Source organism: Ostrea edulis, chromosome 6 (genome assembly GCF_947568905.1).
Source record: "Ostrea edulis chromosome 6, xbOstEdul1.1, whole genome shotgun sequence".
NCBI classification, from domain to species: domain Eukaryota; kingdom Metazoa; phylum Mollusca; class Bivalvia; order Ostreida; family Ostreidae; genus Ostrea; species Ostrea edulis.
The window spans coordinates 64,849,627-64,867,798 of NC_079169.1; the positions used below are offsets into that span (position 1 = coordinate 64,849,627).

The window sequence follows — 18,172 nt, forward strand, 5'->3', positions numbered from 1 at the left end:
GAAAAGGAGACTTGGAAATTCGTTGCCAAGTCCTTGTTAAAGTTGTTCTTCCCTAGATTAATGGGCGTCGTAAACCCATTACATAACTTGCAGAAAAATGCTGAGTTGATGGGTCAACAGCACAATCGGTAAATAATTCACACGTCTGATTTATGACATCTATTGTATGTCTTCCCCCTTCCCGGACTCAACAAAGGAAAAGTGCTAAAAGAAAAAAGTCATCCTCGTTTTCAGTCAAACTTTACCCGTTGCTTCTACTTTGTATGAAAATCACAACAGGCCCGTTTCATATTTTGGACCACTACTAGTGTGTTAACATGGATGTTTTCCCTGCTGTCAGAACAGGCAATAGCCCAATCAAAAGATTTTATCCCACAATGAAAAATTCAAGTTTCTCAACATACATGTATGGTTTCCATAATTTACAAAGAACTTTGTCTGTGTTAATTGATGTTTGATAAGGAAAATATTCCAATCTCTTATTACACTAAAAATGTGAATCAAGTACCAATTAATTCTACCATCTTATGATGATTGAAATATAAACCCACAATTTAATGAAAATTGAACCACAAATAGATTGAGTTATGCAATAAATTTCATTTTCTGTCGACAATAGGGAGCAATAAAATCCTTAGTAGATCAATTTATGATCCAAGTCTTCACAAGTGTGTAGTTATGTCAATTTCAAATCAAAAAGTGCTTAGCAATCAGAGTTCAAAACGTTGGAAATAATTTGTAAAATCTGCAAACAGAGTAATTTAACCTGACTGCGAGGGCATGCAGGAGGTAGACTGCTATGATATATTGGGGACTGAACACGTTGTATAATCTAATTCTTGTAAATCATTAGGAGAAGGATTTCAGATTAAAATCAGCTATAACTTTACTTGTGACAGTTTAATCGATGGCTTCAGTAAAATTGTTTTATAACAGTAATTATCTAATCTTAAAGCAGCTGGAATTTTATCTGCAGAAAGTGTAAAATGATTGAATGTCCTAAAATGGGGTCATTATTTTTCAAGTTATTCTTCTTGTAGTCAATTTCATGATGAAATCCACGGAACATATTTTACATATCAATTTTTCTAGTATTAATCATTTATTCATCAAAGTTCCATAAAACATAAATCTGAAATGAAACATCCTGCAGACTTCATTGCAAACACATAATGAGCATCACTGCATAAACAAACAAGATGGTAAATGAACTTTCACAGAATTCTTGTGTCTCTTTGTAACACTAATTCAAATGACAAGAAATTCTCTTGTGTTAGGAGCATGGTTAACAGAGAGCCCCGCCCTCTAGTCAGTTCGAGTCCACAACTATTAAAGGGGTGGTCACTTTGTCAGCCTGTCTGTTTGATTGGTGCAATGGCCTGGTACAGATTTTTGACAGCTGTCAATAATACCTGCTGTAGCTCTTCATCATCGCAACGCACCTCCTGAAAAGTAACGAGAACAGATAATATAAACAATCTCAATGACAGGTGAGCTAATTACATATTCATACACAGAACTGTATGCATATCAGAAACTTTAAACTTCTACAATCAAGTTGAAGGCCATCATCACGAGATGACATTGAACTTTGTTGAGTTCTTTAAGATATAATAGAGCATGACACGGCTTGGGCTAACAGGATTAATACCCCCGGAGAGGCTCATCCACACTGGGCCATAATTGAAATACAGTGCATTTAAATGTCACATTGACACAAAATCCCAGCATTGCATAGTTATGGACCATAACTTCTGGGTGAAGTATGAGTATATACAGATTCTATAATACAAATAAATGCCCTATGCCCTGTACAAATCCCCCCCCCCCCCCCCCCCCCGACTTTTTCCTCAGTGAACTTGACATTGCCTGAATAACCTTGCTGTAGTACCATGAGGCATGCATCTGTCTAAATTAACCACTGTGTCATGTACAATTGTCTACAGCCTCTGTTCTTGAGATATAGTTGAAAAACAATTTGGCATTTTTTCTCCAAGGGACTTTGATCTTGTCCACATGATCTTGTTGTTAGGTTTGAGCATTTCATCTTTGTTGATCAAGAAAAAGCTAATTTAAATTGTTTTCCTCTGTGACCTTGACCTCCTCTAAATGACCTTGTTCTGAAGTTAGGGTATATTCTCAGGTTATAAGCCATCTCTGTATAATATATGAGTATCTACTGCCTTTTCATTTCAAACTCATGGCCTGGAAACATTTCCACGGAGAGATGGATAGGAACAAAAGGTAAATCATATACACCCCTTACCCCTAAACTTAGTAAAGTGGGTATATTTGTTTTTAACAGGGATTAATCTCTAGCGTTTTAGGTAAACTACCCTTTTAAAATAATTGGGTTTAGCTGGAAATCCAAGGATCTATGGGTAACTTAATGGATGAAAGGGAGCAAACCTCTGATGGAAAAATGATTTCAAGAAATTTCAAACATCATGGAGAGCATAGACAACAGGAAACCTCTAATTCAGTAACAAATGTGTTCAGTACTCTCCTGTCTTAGACGGATTTGTAAAGCTACTTTTAATGAGAATGTTTGGAAACAAGATGGGAGTTTGCTCTATGGAAAAACTACTGAATATCAGAAATAATTCCTGCATAGGTATACAAATTTAGATTACTGGATGTAAGTATGGACTAATATATCTACTTATTTCACAGTACATATCACAAATCATTCCTCATTGTCTAATACATGTACTAAATAAGACATTTTGGATTTAGTAACTTTAGCACAAAAACACTTTTATTCGGTTCCCAATATGAGGCAGGCAAATACAGTAAAACTCTAATATAGCGAATTTCTGGGGACCCTCTATAAAAATTCGCTATAAGCGTAATTCGCTATACGTTTATAGCGAATTCATAATTCAAATATAACGAATTCGTTATAAAACTGATTTGTTCTACATGTATATCAGTTCTATAAGAAAGCAGCAATCGATATACTTGCGTTTGTATTGTCTTTTAAAAGAGAAATGAAGCCTATATATTTTCGAGAAGAAATATTTTTATGCAAGAAATTTACACATTGATTTATATATGATAATTTATCTTGATAGATTATTAAGTCATGCAAGAACATGTCGAGAGAGAAATGTCAACAAAATTTTGCGCAATACATACATGTACTGTCATTTACTTGTTGCTTTACACAAATAAAGGAGTGTACGATAAAATAAATGCAATCAAACTTCAAATTCAATTAACGAGAATAGTAAGCAATACCGACAATATATTTCCTAAACGTATGTGTAAGTATTGTTTTGCGTTAACAACCTTTTTTGAAAAAATACAAACAGAAATTTTGTAATAAGTGTGGGTCCTTTATGTCAATGGAAAACGATTGTTAAAAATCACAAAGAGTTTAAAATGAAAAAAATAAATTCGTTATAAAAGGTGATTTTTACGTTCATTTTTAATTAAAGGGGAATAGGAATTTACTTCGTTATAACCGTAAATTCGCTATATCCGTGTTCGTTATAGACGCAGAATTTGATAAAGAATATATAAAGAATTTGCCGGGGAAATCGTTTCACTTCGCTATAGCCGTAATTTCGCTATATCCGTGTTCGCTATATTCGAGTTTTACTGTATATGACAACGGCATGACAACTAAACTATCAAAGAACAAATGTAAACAAGAAGCCCACCAGCGAATCGACATTGATGGTTGCAATCTTCTCGTCCACTGTGACGGTGACCATGTTGTTTCTGATCATCTTGCTGATTCCCTCGCTGCCAAACATGTCTGTCAACATCTCTAACAGACATTCCTGAACATGAGACTTGTCCACAACCAGTGGGGGCGGCACGCCTAAACAAATGAATTTGTTACCTTTATAAATTGGCAAATTCAGATTAACATACTTGATAGGTACCATGCCTTCTCACAGGTAAATTCAGTAATTAAACTATACATGTATGTTAATTCTCAGTACTCACAGGTAAATTCAGTAATTAAACTATACATGTATGTTACTTCTCAGTACTCACAGGTAAATTCAGTAATTAAACTATACATATACGTTAATTCTTAGTACTTACAATAATCTGTGACATACATGTATACAATATAATCCCCTACAAGATCTTCACACAGTGCACTTTTATGTCATTTTATGCAAATTTTGAACAATTTTTTTCTTCTTTTCTTTTTGTTATATGTCATTTGTTTTGTTATTTTTACTGTATGCCAACATGGTGATATCAATAAATAAACTGAAATTGAATATTTACCACGTCAATTAATGATATGTCCTGATCAAATCAAAGACCGTAAAAAACAATCCTTATTCGGCATCATTTGGTGCTGCTCCTTATTTCAACAGATAGGTACATGCACAAAGTCATGTGCTACACACTTTAACAGACTCAACGATCAGCTTGGGGATATTATTAAGATGAATATCTAACGTATACTACATAGTGTTCAAACACACAGCCTGGGGATATTATTAAGATGAATATCTAACGTATACTACATAGTGTTCAAACACACAGCCTGGGGATATTATTAAGATGAATATCTAACGTATACTACATAGTGTTTAAACACACAGCCTGAGGATATTATTAAGATGAATATCTAACGTATACTACATAGTGTTTAAACACGCAGCCTGGGGATATTATTAAGATGAATATCTAACGTATACTACATACTTTTTTGCGGCATTGGGTCACTCTCTGCTCTTAAGACCACGGTCACTACTGCATCTGCATACATATCTGTCACAGGATTAGCCACCCACTGCAATGTACACACATATATTCATGTCTATTTATACATTTACATGTCTATTTATACATTTACATGGCTATTTATACATTTACATGTCTATTTAAACATTCACATGTCTATTTACACATTCACATGTCTATTTACACATTCACATGTCTATTTACACATTCACATGTCTATTTACACATTCACATGTCTATTTATACATTTAAATGTCCAATTATATGTCTATACATTTACATGTCTATTGAAACATTTACATATCTATTCATACATTTACATGTCTGTTTATACATTTACATGTCTATTTATATACTTCAAGGCCAAAATTCATGACAAAACCAGTGCTAAAATTTAAAAAAACAACAACCCACTATTTAGGTCAACTTAGAAGGTTAAATTCTGCATCAAAAATAATAATTTTATGTTCAAATTATAAATTCTAAAAATTTAAACATACACAGCAACACCCTATGTAAGATAATAAAACAATGTGACTTTCCATAATTTTTTTTCTCTCCTATAGATCTTTTTTTGCTACCCTGAATTGATCATTTCAACATCAAACAAGAGGCCCATGGGCCACATCGCTCACATGAGTCACCTTGGCCCATATCTAAAGACTTTCCCGATATATTCACATGTAAAACTTTGATCCCTTTTGTGGCCCCAACCTACCCCCAGGGGCCATGATTTTTACAAACTTAAATCTGCACTATGTCAGGAAGTTTTCATGTAAATGTAAACTTCTATGGCCCAATGGTTCTTGAGAAGAAGATTTTCAAAAATTCTCTTTATATACTTGTATATATAAAACTTTGATCCCCTATTGTGGCCCCATCCTACCCCTGGGCGCCATGATTTTAACAAACTTGAACCTGCAATGTCAGGAAGGTTTCATGAAAATTTGTACTTTCCTAGCCCAGTGGTTTTTGAGAAGATTTTCCCTATATACACCTGTAAATGTATTTGTATTTAAAACTTTGATCCCCTATTGTTGCCCCATCTTACTCCCGGGGGTCATGATTTTAAGAAACTTGAATCTGTACTATGTCAGGAAACTTTCATGTAAATTTGTACTTTCCTGGCCCAGTGGTTCTTGATAGGAAGATTTTCCCTATATATTTGTATGTAAAACTTTAATACCCTATTGTGGCCCCATCCTACTCCCGGGGGTCATGATTTTAATAAACTTGAATCTGCACTATATCAGGAACCTTTCATGTAAATTTCAGCTCTTCTGGCCCAGTGGTTCTTGAGAAGATTTTTAAATGACCCCACCCTATTTTTTCATTTTTGTGATTATCTCCCCTTTGAAAGAGGCATGACCCTTCATTTGAACAAACTTGAAAGCCCTTCACCCAAGGATGCTTTTGGGCAAGTTTGGTTGAAATTGGCCCAATGGTTCTGGAATAGAAGTCGAAAATGTGAAAAGTTTACAGACAGACAACGGACAACAGGCGATCAGAAAAGCTCACTTGAGCTTTCAGCTAAGGTGAGCTAAAAACTAAATCTGTGAGGTTTATTACTGATATACCTCTATAATGACCATCTTTGGTTCTATGACGAGGTTGACAGACTTGAATATCCTCAACGTGGGTTTGTCTGCCTTCTCCAATTGTTCGATGTCTGAGGAGAGCTGTGTAAGGTAGTACCTCAACAGAGCCACTGTCCCAGTGTAGGCGATACTTAATCTCTGGGTCACAGTACTCATTGCCAGGTCCGTGTAATCTACAACATACAACACACACACATACAAAACACAGCCAAACACAACACACACATACAAAACATAGCCAGACACAACACACACATACAAAACATAGCCAGACACAACACACACATACAAAACATAGCCAGACACAACACACACATACAAAACATAACCAAACACAACACACACACATACAAAACACAGCCAGACACAAAACACATACAAAACATAGCCAGACACAACACACACATACAAAACATAGCCAAACACAACACACACATACAAAACATAGCCAGACACAACACACACATACAAAACATAGCCAGACACAACACACACATACAAAACATAGCCAGACACAACACACACATACAAAACATAGCCAGACACAACACATACATACAAAACATAGCCAGACACAACACACACATACAAAACATAGCCAGACACAACACACACATACAAAACATAGCCAGACACAACACACACATACAAAACATAGCCAGGTCATGTACTGCAGAATCATTTAAATTCGTGGGGGCCAATTTTTGTGGATTGCTGAATTTTTACGAGTTCGTGGGGACGTAATATCGTGGATTCATATATTTGTAAGAAAGATAACTCTGGAATGTTTGCTTTGTCTTTATGCGTTGAAGATGTAAATTCGTGGGTGAGGGGTACCCACAAATTCCACGAAAATTGAGCCACCACGAATTCTAATGATTCCACAGTAATTTACACAACACACACACACACACAACATGGACAACTGCACACATAACACCTGTACATGTATAGCACCTAAAAAATATATATTTATTTCCTCCAAAATTCTCCATCAGTACTGTGGACTACTGCTGAATGTTAAGTTCTAATTCACATTTCATCGATATTTTAAAGTTTACGGAAGCCTTACTTGACAGATCTGTTGGTGCCATGATGTGGTAGTTGAAATTTCTTTTGACCAATATTCCCGAGATTCGCTGATCTTGTTTAGGCTTTTCTGCTGCAAGACTGCCGACAACCTGCAGTTAATCAGTCAGACTACAACACATGTATCCCTAACAGCAACATGTATCCCCATTAAACGAGGGAAACACATACATATCATGGATATTTTGATGCAAAATACATAACTCTTACATATAAATTGATGATGTTAGTTTAAAACTTTTTAAATCCTTATTTTTTATTAAAATACTTGATTTTCTGAATTCTTGAATTCTCTATGAGATATTATGCAAACCTTAACAGAGAACCATTTCAAACTCATTACTAATACATGTTATTGTGTATTTGATGTGTACTTTCATAAGATCCTTTGATTTTTCACCTTAAATAAATCAATATCACAATTCAACAGACTAAGCCAAATATATTGAATGTCCATTATTGTTTCACATATATTGAAGTTGTACCCTTAACTGATTATTTTACTGAGATAAATTGAAAGTTATACACAGAGAATTCAGCTCTTTTTCATTATATTGAACATAGTTCATGACAAAATGTGTAAAAAGCTTATGTGTATACTTATTTATGGTGGGTAGTGCATGTGTGTCTTGTGACTGATGATATGCATGTCTTGTGTACCTTGGCCATTTTTTCTCCTCTGAAGTGGAGTTCTACAGCTATTGTGTTTCGAGGATTGTGGACATTCATTTGGTACTCTGTGTCATCTTCATATTCTCGAATCAAAGCTGCCTTCAATCGCGACATCTCATTCTGTTCTCCATGAACAAGCACCTGGTAAGGCAAGAAAAAAATGTAAACATACAGTATGCAAATTCCAAAATTTGCTTTTCAATTTGTTAGAAAAACTGGTTTGAGAACAGAAGATTTGGCTGACTAGTTACATGATCTGATATAATTAATGAGCCGATTTGAGAGCTCAGACTAATGGTCATTTACTAAATGAGCTGGTTTGAGAGCTCAGATCAGAAGACTGACTTATAACATGAGTTGGTTTGAGAGCTCAGATCAGAAATATGGCTGACGTACAACATGAGCTGGTTTGAGAGCTCAGATCAGAAGACCGACTTACAACATCAGCTGGTTTGAGAGCTCAGATCAGAAGGCTGACATACAACATGAGTTGGTTTGAGAGCTCAGATCAGAAGGCTGACATACAACATGAGCTGGTTTGAGAGCTCAGATCAGAAGACTAACTTACAACATGAGTTGGTTTGAGAGCTCAGATCAGAAATATGGCTGAAGTACAACATGAGCTGGTTTGAGAGCTCAGATCAGAAGGCTGACATACAACGTGAGCTGGTTTGAGAGCTCAGATCAGAAGACTGACTTACAACATGAGCTGGTTTGAGAGCTCGGAGGAATTCACTAGTCTGTTTGTAGTCTGTGTGAGCAGAAAATGATATGTAGTCCACAGAGCACTTCAGGGGCAGCTTCTGACCAGCCATTGTCATAATCTCATCAGGCTCTGACAGAATGTGCTAATAAGGAAAACAAAAATATGTCAATAATTGTACATTAGTTTGATTGCCAGTTTATTATCAAATGGCATGCTCTTTGTGTGTGCATTTACTTTTAAACCAAATTAAAACATCATGAATATATATATAAAAAAATTAATGTGTTTTGCATAACTCATTAGAAAATCAGTAATTGGAGTATATTGCATGGAGAGTATAGTTGACATTATCTTGGAAGTAAACTTAAACCCATCATAATGTACTTCACATTTCTATCATATTGTATTTCATATTCTCAAAGAAAGTAACATATTTTTCAAATTTAAAATGTTTCCAGTATAGGAAATGTGACAAAAACAGTAATCACTAATATGGGTACAATTACTGCATATCATTCATTTCAATAAACAGGTTCTGAAATCTAAAGGTTTGAAAGTTCTGACCTCTGAAAAAATTCCTTCAGATGGGTACAAGCTGAAAGTATATTTCACCGTTTGGACTGGTGAAATGATAAAAATGATCGCCTTGAAATACAAACTTCTGAATGTGTGTACCTTGGCCAGTGTGCCTTCCACGCAGTAACCTGCTATAATACAGCCATTTCTTTTGTCTGTACACCAGCTCTCAAACAGCTCCCTGGACAGACCACTCTGCATCATTCCTGGACTGGCCAAAACAACCGATGGACCAATGTCCTCAAAGTGCTCCATACTCTACAATGATTAAATAGTCAATCTAATGGGGGCATACTGTATAATGGATATTTTCTGCGATTGTCCATTTTTTTGCAGACTTTTGCATATAAAAAAAAAATCTGCAAAAATTACAATTGCAAAATAAATATGCATGCATATAGGTATATATAGATATAATGCAACCACAGAAATTGGAAACACAGAATATAATTTGCAACTATTTAGGGATCAAATCGCAAAAATTCAAATAAAATTCTTTTAAATATAGTATCTTCCTTGAAAAAAAATCTCAATGTTACAGGAATTTATTTCGAAGTGTTACCTTTAAGTTTGATATGTGTTTAAACACAAAGGGGTTGCTGATGTTAATCTGCCGCCGTATCCTGTCGTTCATTGCGTTGATATAAGTCTGGTACACACTCATGCATTTCTTGGCCAGTGATGATGCATAGTAGATAGGAATGTCGTGCAATTCAGGGTGATTGCTCCAATACTCATCTTTAAAAATCAAAATGTTTGTCATTCAGAACTTTGCTACATTGTTTCTAAAATCAGAATACAATACAGAAGTTGATCATACATGCCAATTTTAAAAATCCCCATGGGGGATTTTGCGTGCGACGACTTTTTTTCAAAGCTCTAAATTCGCGACATTTTGCCGTGAAAATAAATATTTGTCTTTTCAAATAAATTATCAATCTAATCGTTGTACATGTATCATATATTAACACAACATCAAGTGTGTTTGACCATTAACTATAACAAAACTAAAAAAAAAAACCACACTTTGAAAGATACACATAATTATCTTATGATTTCATTTCGCACTTTAAAGGTACCCGTTAAATTACACCACCCCGATACCACGCGACACAGGAAAACAGCCATGACTGACTATTGTCCCGATTTCTGATTGGCTAGTCACAAAGAAATGATGCCGGATTTCAAATTCAGGTTGGAAATCGGGGTTTGTCATAAAATGGGATATTTTTTTTTTTTTTAAGAAAATTGGGTTTTCGAGGTATTTTGGCAATCCCGATCAGGATATCAGGATTTGCCTTTTCAACTGCTTCAAATCGGGAGAATCCCGCACAAATCAGGAAAGTTGGCATGTATGGTTGATGAAATGGTTTGAACTATTCTAACAGCGAAAAGTCATTTAATTCATAAGCATAAATTGTATATCATAAACATATAACAATCAGAATGACATTTTCTGTTTTGTATTAACACCATCGGAAAATTTTACCACTGACCTAGTATAAGAAGTAACTCCTGGGCTCTCCCAAGGGCAAACACAGGTATAAGACACCTGCCACCCCTACTGACAATGTCATGGACTAGTCCAGTGAACCTAGCCTCTCGGTCTTCTCTCTTCTCATGAATGTGAGTGCCATATGTTGACTCCTGAAAGCCAAGGGATCAATGTTGATTATACATGAATGTAAAATCAAAGTTACTATAAGTGATAAAATGCATTGTCACTACACTAAGTTACATTGCTGATGTCATAAAAGAATCTTAATTTGGAATTTCAGTAGAGATACTGTCCAGTCCTTACATAATGTGAGAACTGCATTCTGTGAAATCCCTGTTCAATGTCAATAATCTAAGATTATGTATACTCTGAAGTACTTTAATGCATCTATAACGAGAGTAATGCAAACGGTACCTACAGTTGTAATACCGCTGTCACAAGTTTACATAAGGTGTTTTTCTGAAACCATGAGTTGTAGAACTTTACTAAAGGTAGTATCAGCCATCATCAAGCTGTGACATACATATGCATCATATGAATAAAAGCCCCTATCTTAAAATCTGTGACAGGAGAAAGAGCTACAGGTGTCAAATATTTTCCCAAAATTGACAAAGTTCAACAACCTGTGATTTTTTTTTTTCAAACATCAAAGAAAATTGTTAAGAATTAAAATCCTTTAAACTTAGCTTGAAAACTGAGAGGAGTGAAACGAACAAACCAAATTTTGCTATATTTCTCAAAAGGGACTAAGTTCAACAGCTGAATTTTCTCAGAAACTGAAGAAAATCAAAATTCTTGCCACATGCACAACTTCAATACCCATACAGCAACATGATCTACATGTATATATAGAGACCCAGAAAACCCCAAATGGACAGACATACAGACAGTGCTGTACTATAATATGTCCTGTATAAAGACGGGTGTATAAAAATATAAAAAAGATACCGCAATTTCTTTTTGAAAGATCTGATTTTTTAAAAATTCATGTAAAATATTAATTACTTGCACACTACAAGGAATCTATAGCAGCGAAAATGCAGAATTTAATGTATCAAGCACTGCACCAATTTCAGTTTGGAATATGTGGCAAAATATTTTACAAAATTTGTTAGTTAGAAACATAACATACAATGATAACAACATCCGGGTGAATTTTGGGGATCTCAGCAGCCATTAAATGCCTGTCTTCCTGTCTTGAGAAATCACCTGTATATAAAACCTGAAAAAGCAATGATTTTATTTTTTACATGAAATAGCACAATATACATAGTAGCACAATGCATATAAGAAATACTCAGAGTCATTCACCAAAGTCAAATACTGTTTCTCTATGCATCAGTCTTCCATAAAATAATAAACCTTGAATACCTCAAGTGAAAATTTCCAATTTAGGATAATTTACACTAAATAAGCATGAAAGTAATTTTTGCATAAATTGCAAACTGTATCATTAGCCTTGTATTGAATTTAATAGATTATACTAAATATGAAGGATACAACACTCATGTAATTTTATCATATGATTTTAAAATGCACAGAAAATTTCATGTTTAAGATAATAATGAATTATGCAGATATCACTATGCCTATCAGGCATTCCACACCTGGACTATCAGAGTTTACAGATATCACTATGCCTATCAGGCATTCCACACCTGGACTATCAGAGTTTACAGATATCACTATGCCTATCAGGCATTCCACACCTGGACTATCAGAGTTTACAGATATCACTATGCCTATCAGACATTCCACACCTGGACTATCAGAGTTTACAGATATCACTATGCCTATCAGGCATTCCACACCTGGACTATCAGAGTTTACAGATATCACTATGCCTATCAGACATTCCACACCTGGACTATCAGAGTTTACAGATATCACTATGCCTATCAGGCATTCCACACCTGGACTATCAGAGTTTACTGATAGTTATGAATTACGCAGATATCACTATGCCTATCAGGCATTCCACACCTGGACTATCAGAGTTTACAGATATCACTATGCCTATCTGACATTCCACACCTGGACTATCAGAGTTTACAGATATCACTCTATCAGGCATTCCACACCTGGACTATCAGAGTTTACAGATATCACTCTATCAGGCATTCCACACCTGGACTATCAGAGTTTACTGATATCACTATGCCTATCAGGCATTCCACACCTGGACTATCAGAGTTTACAGATATCACTATGCCTATCAGGCATTCCACACCTGGACTATCAGAGTTTACAGATATCACTATGCCTATCAGACATTCCACACCTGGACTATCAGAGTTTACAGATATCACTCTATCAGGCATTCCACACCTGGACTATCAGAGTTTACAGATATCACTATGCCTATCAGGCATTCCACACCTGGACTATCAGAGTTTACAGATAGTTTTAACACCTTACCCTGACACCAGCAATCTCTATCATAAACATGGCTGCTCCCAACACATGACCGGCTGTGTAGCACCAGAATCGGATGCCATTCACTTCTACTTCCTGTAGAAATTAAAAAAGTTTCAATAATAAAGTGTGTAAAAAACAAAAGAAAAAAAAACAAAAAACCTGACCCCCCCCCCCCCCCCAAAGAAAAAGGAAATACAATTTATCATTCACAGAATGTGATTTTCATCCTCTTCTTGCCCATTTTCATTGATAAGTATTTGAATTTAATAACCAATACTATCATGTATAACGAAACAATCGATGAATACCTGGTGAAAATTTAAAGTTTCTATTTTGTCCATGCTGTTTTCTATATCACTCTCGGTATAAAGCATGTCTTCTGTGGATATATTACTGGAAAAATAAGAATAACAATGTAAAAGATGATCTCCCTTGAAATCTTCACAACAAATCCGAATTAGAAATGAAATTAGATGTAACCTACCTAACTTTTACGTAATCAGATAACAACCACCTGTAGATGGCTTTGGAGGCATGTGTCATGAAACATCGACCTTTAAACTGTGTTTTCTCCAGAAAGTATGGCAAGGCACCACAGTGATCAAGATGAAAGCTGAGGACAGAAGATCAAATGAAAGGCAATGTACTTCCGTATTGTGAAGCTTAATCATATCCATGTACCAATAGGGTTGTCACAAGACAGCAGAGCTTGTATTTATCAGGCCATCATTAAAAATATTTTTGTTTGATGTACTCCGACCCATATTTTTCAAGGGCTTTCTTTTTTTTTGAACATCATGAAAATTTCTTACATTTTCTTTTAAATTAAGGAGAATTTTCTATTTTTTAAGGGAGCAAAAAAAAAAAAAAAAAAAAAAAAAAATTTCAAATTGCTGAAAAAAAATGATCGGGTAGGAGCAAATTTGACGGGTCAGTCGGAGTACATCAAAGAAAGCAATTTTTATTTTGGGCCTTAGTATTTATAAATATCAAACTTTGAAGAAGAGAAGTAGTGCAAGTGTCAAATAAATAAAGAGGCCTCCCTGAATGGATTTTATCAATCAAGTTCATGTAAATCTGAATGAAATCACACATTTTATAAAACCTTAACTAGAAAACTGACACAGTCAGCAAGGGCCCCACTGAGGGTTATTAGAGGAAAGTGACATTCTGTATTTGATATAGCAATGTTTGGGGCTGGTATATATGTTAGAATTAATAATATTCAAAGATACATTCGAATGAAAATTTGTGAAAAAGGAATCAAGAAGCATATTTATGAGAGACTGATACAAATGTAAATTACTTCTGTTTGGCACATACTCATCCATTCAAACACAACAGAGTGCAACTAAATCCCATTGAAAGGGGATTCAAAATGGATAACTGGTACAAAATGTGGTACATACCATTCGAAAAGGATTATGAATTTGACATCCTTTAGAAAAAATTCTGACATTGAGGGTCTAAGCATTTTCAAACTCATTTGATGGAAGTGTTCTACAGTTTTAAAAATACAAATCTATAGAATATATGTCTTTACATACATAGGTGAGGCAGTTTCCCTTATTCCTAGCAGAAACATACCATATATGCGCTAAAAAATATTCATAAGCAAGTATCAAAATACTCACATAAAAAATGTGGACTTTACCGTCAACAAGCAGTGAAACACGCCATTTTGAGATTTTCACCGATGAAAGTTTAGTAACAGTAATAAATAAGGTACACTCATTTTGTATATACTTTGTGAATTTCTTTATTAAAAGGAACAGTTCTCTAATGAGTAATGTGCAATTAGTACTTCAATTAAGCAGTTCCACTTTGCTACCAGATGTCAGAAATTCAATCTTATTAAAACCAGACTTCTTAGATCTGCGCCATTATACTCTGCGTAAGAAGATCTGACATAACCCGACTAGGGGTCATGTTCATCTGAACTTTAAGTTAGCCAATCAGCGCATCGCCTATGAATTTGTCAGTGTTCACAATTCAAGGAAAATGGCTGCAATTGTTTGATTTGAAAGAAAACACTTGGCAGCTAGATGTGACGTCACAATGCACCGTTTACGTCAACTGGCGTTATATTTCTCGCGTTAATTAAGTAAAACTTTTTGAAAACTATTCAAATCGTACCCATCCCTATTCATACATAAATTGCAATTCACAATTAATTTAATTTGGGTGTATTTTATATCGTAAGTTTTGTTGTTTGTATGAACGAAATAGAATAAGCATTATTGTGAAAGTTAAAAGTTCCTCATTTGAGAATATATGCAATTTTATAGTGTGGAATAAACTTCGTGGGAGAGAGATTAATGCAGTTTATTTACGAATTGCCGCGAACCACCTAAATAGCCATCATTGTATAGCGCAATCTGACAGACTGATAGTTCTCATGAATATTCCAAGCGAAAGGTCATGCGGACATGACCCCCTATGGGGTTATGTCAGCTCCTATTGTATCTATTGTATCTGAGCGTATCTTAGGATCTGATTTTAATTAGATTGTCAGTAAATTTAATTTCGTATTCCGATCCTGATCTCGAGTTGTTGACTGGGAATGACGTAAATTTAACTTAATATATATGTAACACCAAGCATCTTTTTATCACATTAAAAAACCAAATTAATATACACACACAATGTTGTAAAGGTATTTTTTGTAAATTTTCTATATCAATACATCATAATTCAAATTGAATTATCTCCCTTAGACAGAGGTAAATGGCTAGTCATAATAAGAAAGATGATGACATACATACATACAGACAGAGTGACATGACCCGAAACTCTATGTGTGTCTTCCTCTTATTGTAAATTATTTCTGTACAAAATTTGAAAACTATACAATGAAAACTGAGATATCATGTCATAAAGAAAGTGTTGACGGACAGACGTGATTACTATAGGGCTATAAAGCTGACTACTTACTGACTGACGGGAGAAAGCTGACCACTACTGACTAATGAGAGAAAGCTGACTACTTACTGACATGAGAGAAAGCTGACTACTTACTGACTGGTGGGAGAAAGCTGACTACTTACTGACTGATGGGAGAAAGTTGACTACTACTGACTAATGAGAGAAAGCTGACTACTACTGACTAATGAGAGAAAGCTGACTACTTACTGACTGATAAGAAGTAGATCAACATCCTCCACCTCTACCAGATCCAAGAAGGGAAGAGAAGCAAAACCATTAAGTCCAGGGTGAATCCCGCAGTCTAGCTATCAAACAAAGAGGCCAATGTTTATATTACAGCTAAGCAATCTGCATTTAATGAAATGTCTGCAATTTGTCATGTATCCAATAACTCTTGATTAGTTTTCAATTCTCTTAATGGTTTGTGAACTGTATACATGTAGTTAACATACAGGTAGTAAGCATTTTAATAACGACTCACACAAGTAAAATTAATCTACATTACCATAATCTTTTTGCCTTTGAATTCTAGCAAATGACATGACCTTCCAACTTCTTGTCCCGAGCCCCTGATAAAGTAACAAATATGATAAAAATTTCATGTCCCAGGCCCCTGATAAAGTAACATATATGATAAGAATTTCTTGACACATTTTGACACTTTGATATGTAATTGCATTGCACACTTTGCTATGGATGGAAATGTTTTTCCTTTGTTAATCAAATCAGAATGAATATTTTTTTTTAAATTCTCTCAATTAAAACAGAATGTTTAATCTTCAAATCAACATGATTTCATTTTTGGATTAAAAATGCCACAGGCTGAATTTCGAGTGCTTGCTTAAGTTTCAGATATATAACAAATTTGCATGCCTTGCTGGATGGCTGTATGTTTTTTGCTACATAAATTTTAACGAAGAATTGCTTATCAAGTTATAATTACGAATTTAGCTTTATAAGTTACACAACTCTTGAATATATAGCATAATACTGAAATAAAAACTATTGTTCATGTAAAATACACTTACAGTGATTTTTTAAGGCCCATTTTGGGTCCGAATTTTGGCCCTTTCCCCTCCTAAAAATTGCCAATTTTTTCCCAGTTTAGCTTGCATTTTCCCCAATAATAGAATTAAGAAAGGAAAACGTATGTGAAAAAAATAAACATTTGATGTGAATTATATACATAAGACTTAACAAAGAGTTATGGGAATGATGATCTGGATAGAATAGATGAAAATTTTAGAAGGTTAAAGAAAATTAGATGTGTAAAATAAAAATAATATAATGTTTGATATGATTTTAAAACTTATTTACGATAAAATTGATTTTTCCCAATTTGACTGAAATGTCGACAATTTTTCCCAATTCGAAAGCCACGGGACCCTTGTTAAAAATGTAGAAAAATCACTGACTTATAAGTCCTACATTAAAAAGTAATAGGAATGAAATAAAAAAAGCAGTCACCTTAAATTTTAATGAACTGTGTTATTGCAATCATAATCATATCAACTACGAGAAATACATCACATTTCTATTAATATGTATTAAATTAAGATTGTTCCTTGTAGATTAAATACAGAGGAAATTCGAAATGACAATAAAATACAAACTTATAACAAAATAAACGTTTATCAATATTCTGTGTTATGTCTATAATACACTTACAATGGCCTGATTAATAGAGTGTCACTTTCGTCTGCAGGGACCACTGTTTCGCCTGTCTTTGACATATTTATTCACTAACAAACATTCGCGTTTCGCTCCCTCCAGATTTTTTCCCCCAACTAATATCAAATTCTCAAGAAACGAAGAAGGGCCTTATTTGTTTGTCGTGGGTAACAAAAAGTTATTATATTTTCACCAATTGATTATAAAAATATTTAAAATGCATCGATGTCTATCATATTTTCAAATAAGACAAAAATATCTTGTGAACGTATCAATTTATAAAATTAATTATTTTCGTTTTGT

The 18,172-nt window shown here is 34.5% G+C and overlaps 1 protein-coding gene across 1 annotated transcript; it reads right to left on the reverse strand.

Annotated features, from left to right (window-relative positions):
• Positions 1 to 1,083: 1,083 nt before the first annotated feature.
• Positions 1,084 to 18,012, reverse strand: LOC125683215 (cleavage and polyadenylation specificity factor subunit 3-like). The gene is made up of 17 exons (XM_048924101.2): positions 17,867 to 18,012; positions 16,704 to 16,767; positions 16,406 to 16,503; positions 13,758 to 13,886; positions 13,582 to 13,666; positions 13,274 to 13,366; positions 11,988 to 12,077; positions 10,854 to 11,004; positions 9,920 to 10,095; positions 9,457 to 9,615; positions 8,777 to 8,923; positions 8,064 to 8,216; positions 7,387 to 7,495; positions 6,294 to 6,487; positions 4,678 to 4,765; positions 3,666 to 3,829; positions 1,084 to 1,445 (listed from the first exon to the last, which is right to left on the reverse strand). The coding sequence occupies exons 1-17, from the start codon at positions 17,929 to 17,931 to the stop codon at positions 1,350 to 1,352; spliced, it is 2,061 nt and encodes a 686-aa protein (XP_048780058.2). The 5' UTR covers positions 17,932 to 18,012; the 3' UTR covers positions 1,084 to 1,349.
• Between the last annotated feature and the right edge of the window lie 160 nt (positions 18,013 to 18,172).

What these genes read in the sequence shown, in the direction of transcription:
- LOC125683215 (XM_048924101.2), bottom strand. Translation starts at nt 17,931, where the DNA reads ATGTCAAAGACAGGCGAAACAGTGGTCCCTGCAGACGAAAGTGACACT. An exon ending in ACTCTATTAATCAGGCCATT is followed by an intron (nt 16,768 to 17,866) that starts GTAAGTGTATTA and finishes TTACTTTATCAG; the next exon opens with GGGCTCGGGACAAGAAGTTG. An exon ending in CTCTCAAACCAGCTCATGTT is followed by an intron (nt 8,217 to 8,776) that starts GTAAGTCAGTCT and finishes TTGCCTTACCAG; the next exon opens with GTGCTTGTTCATGGAGAACA.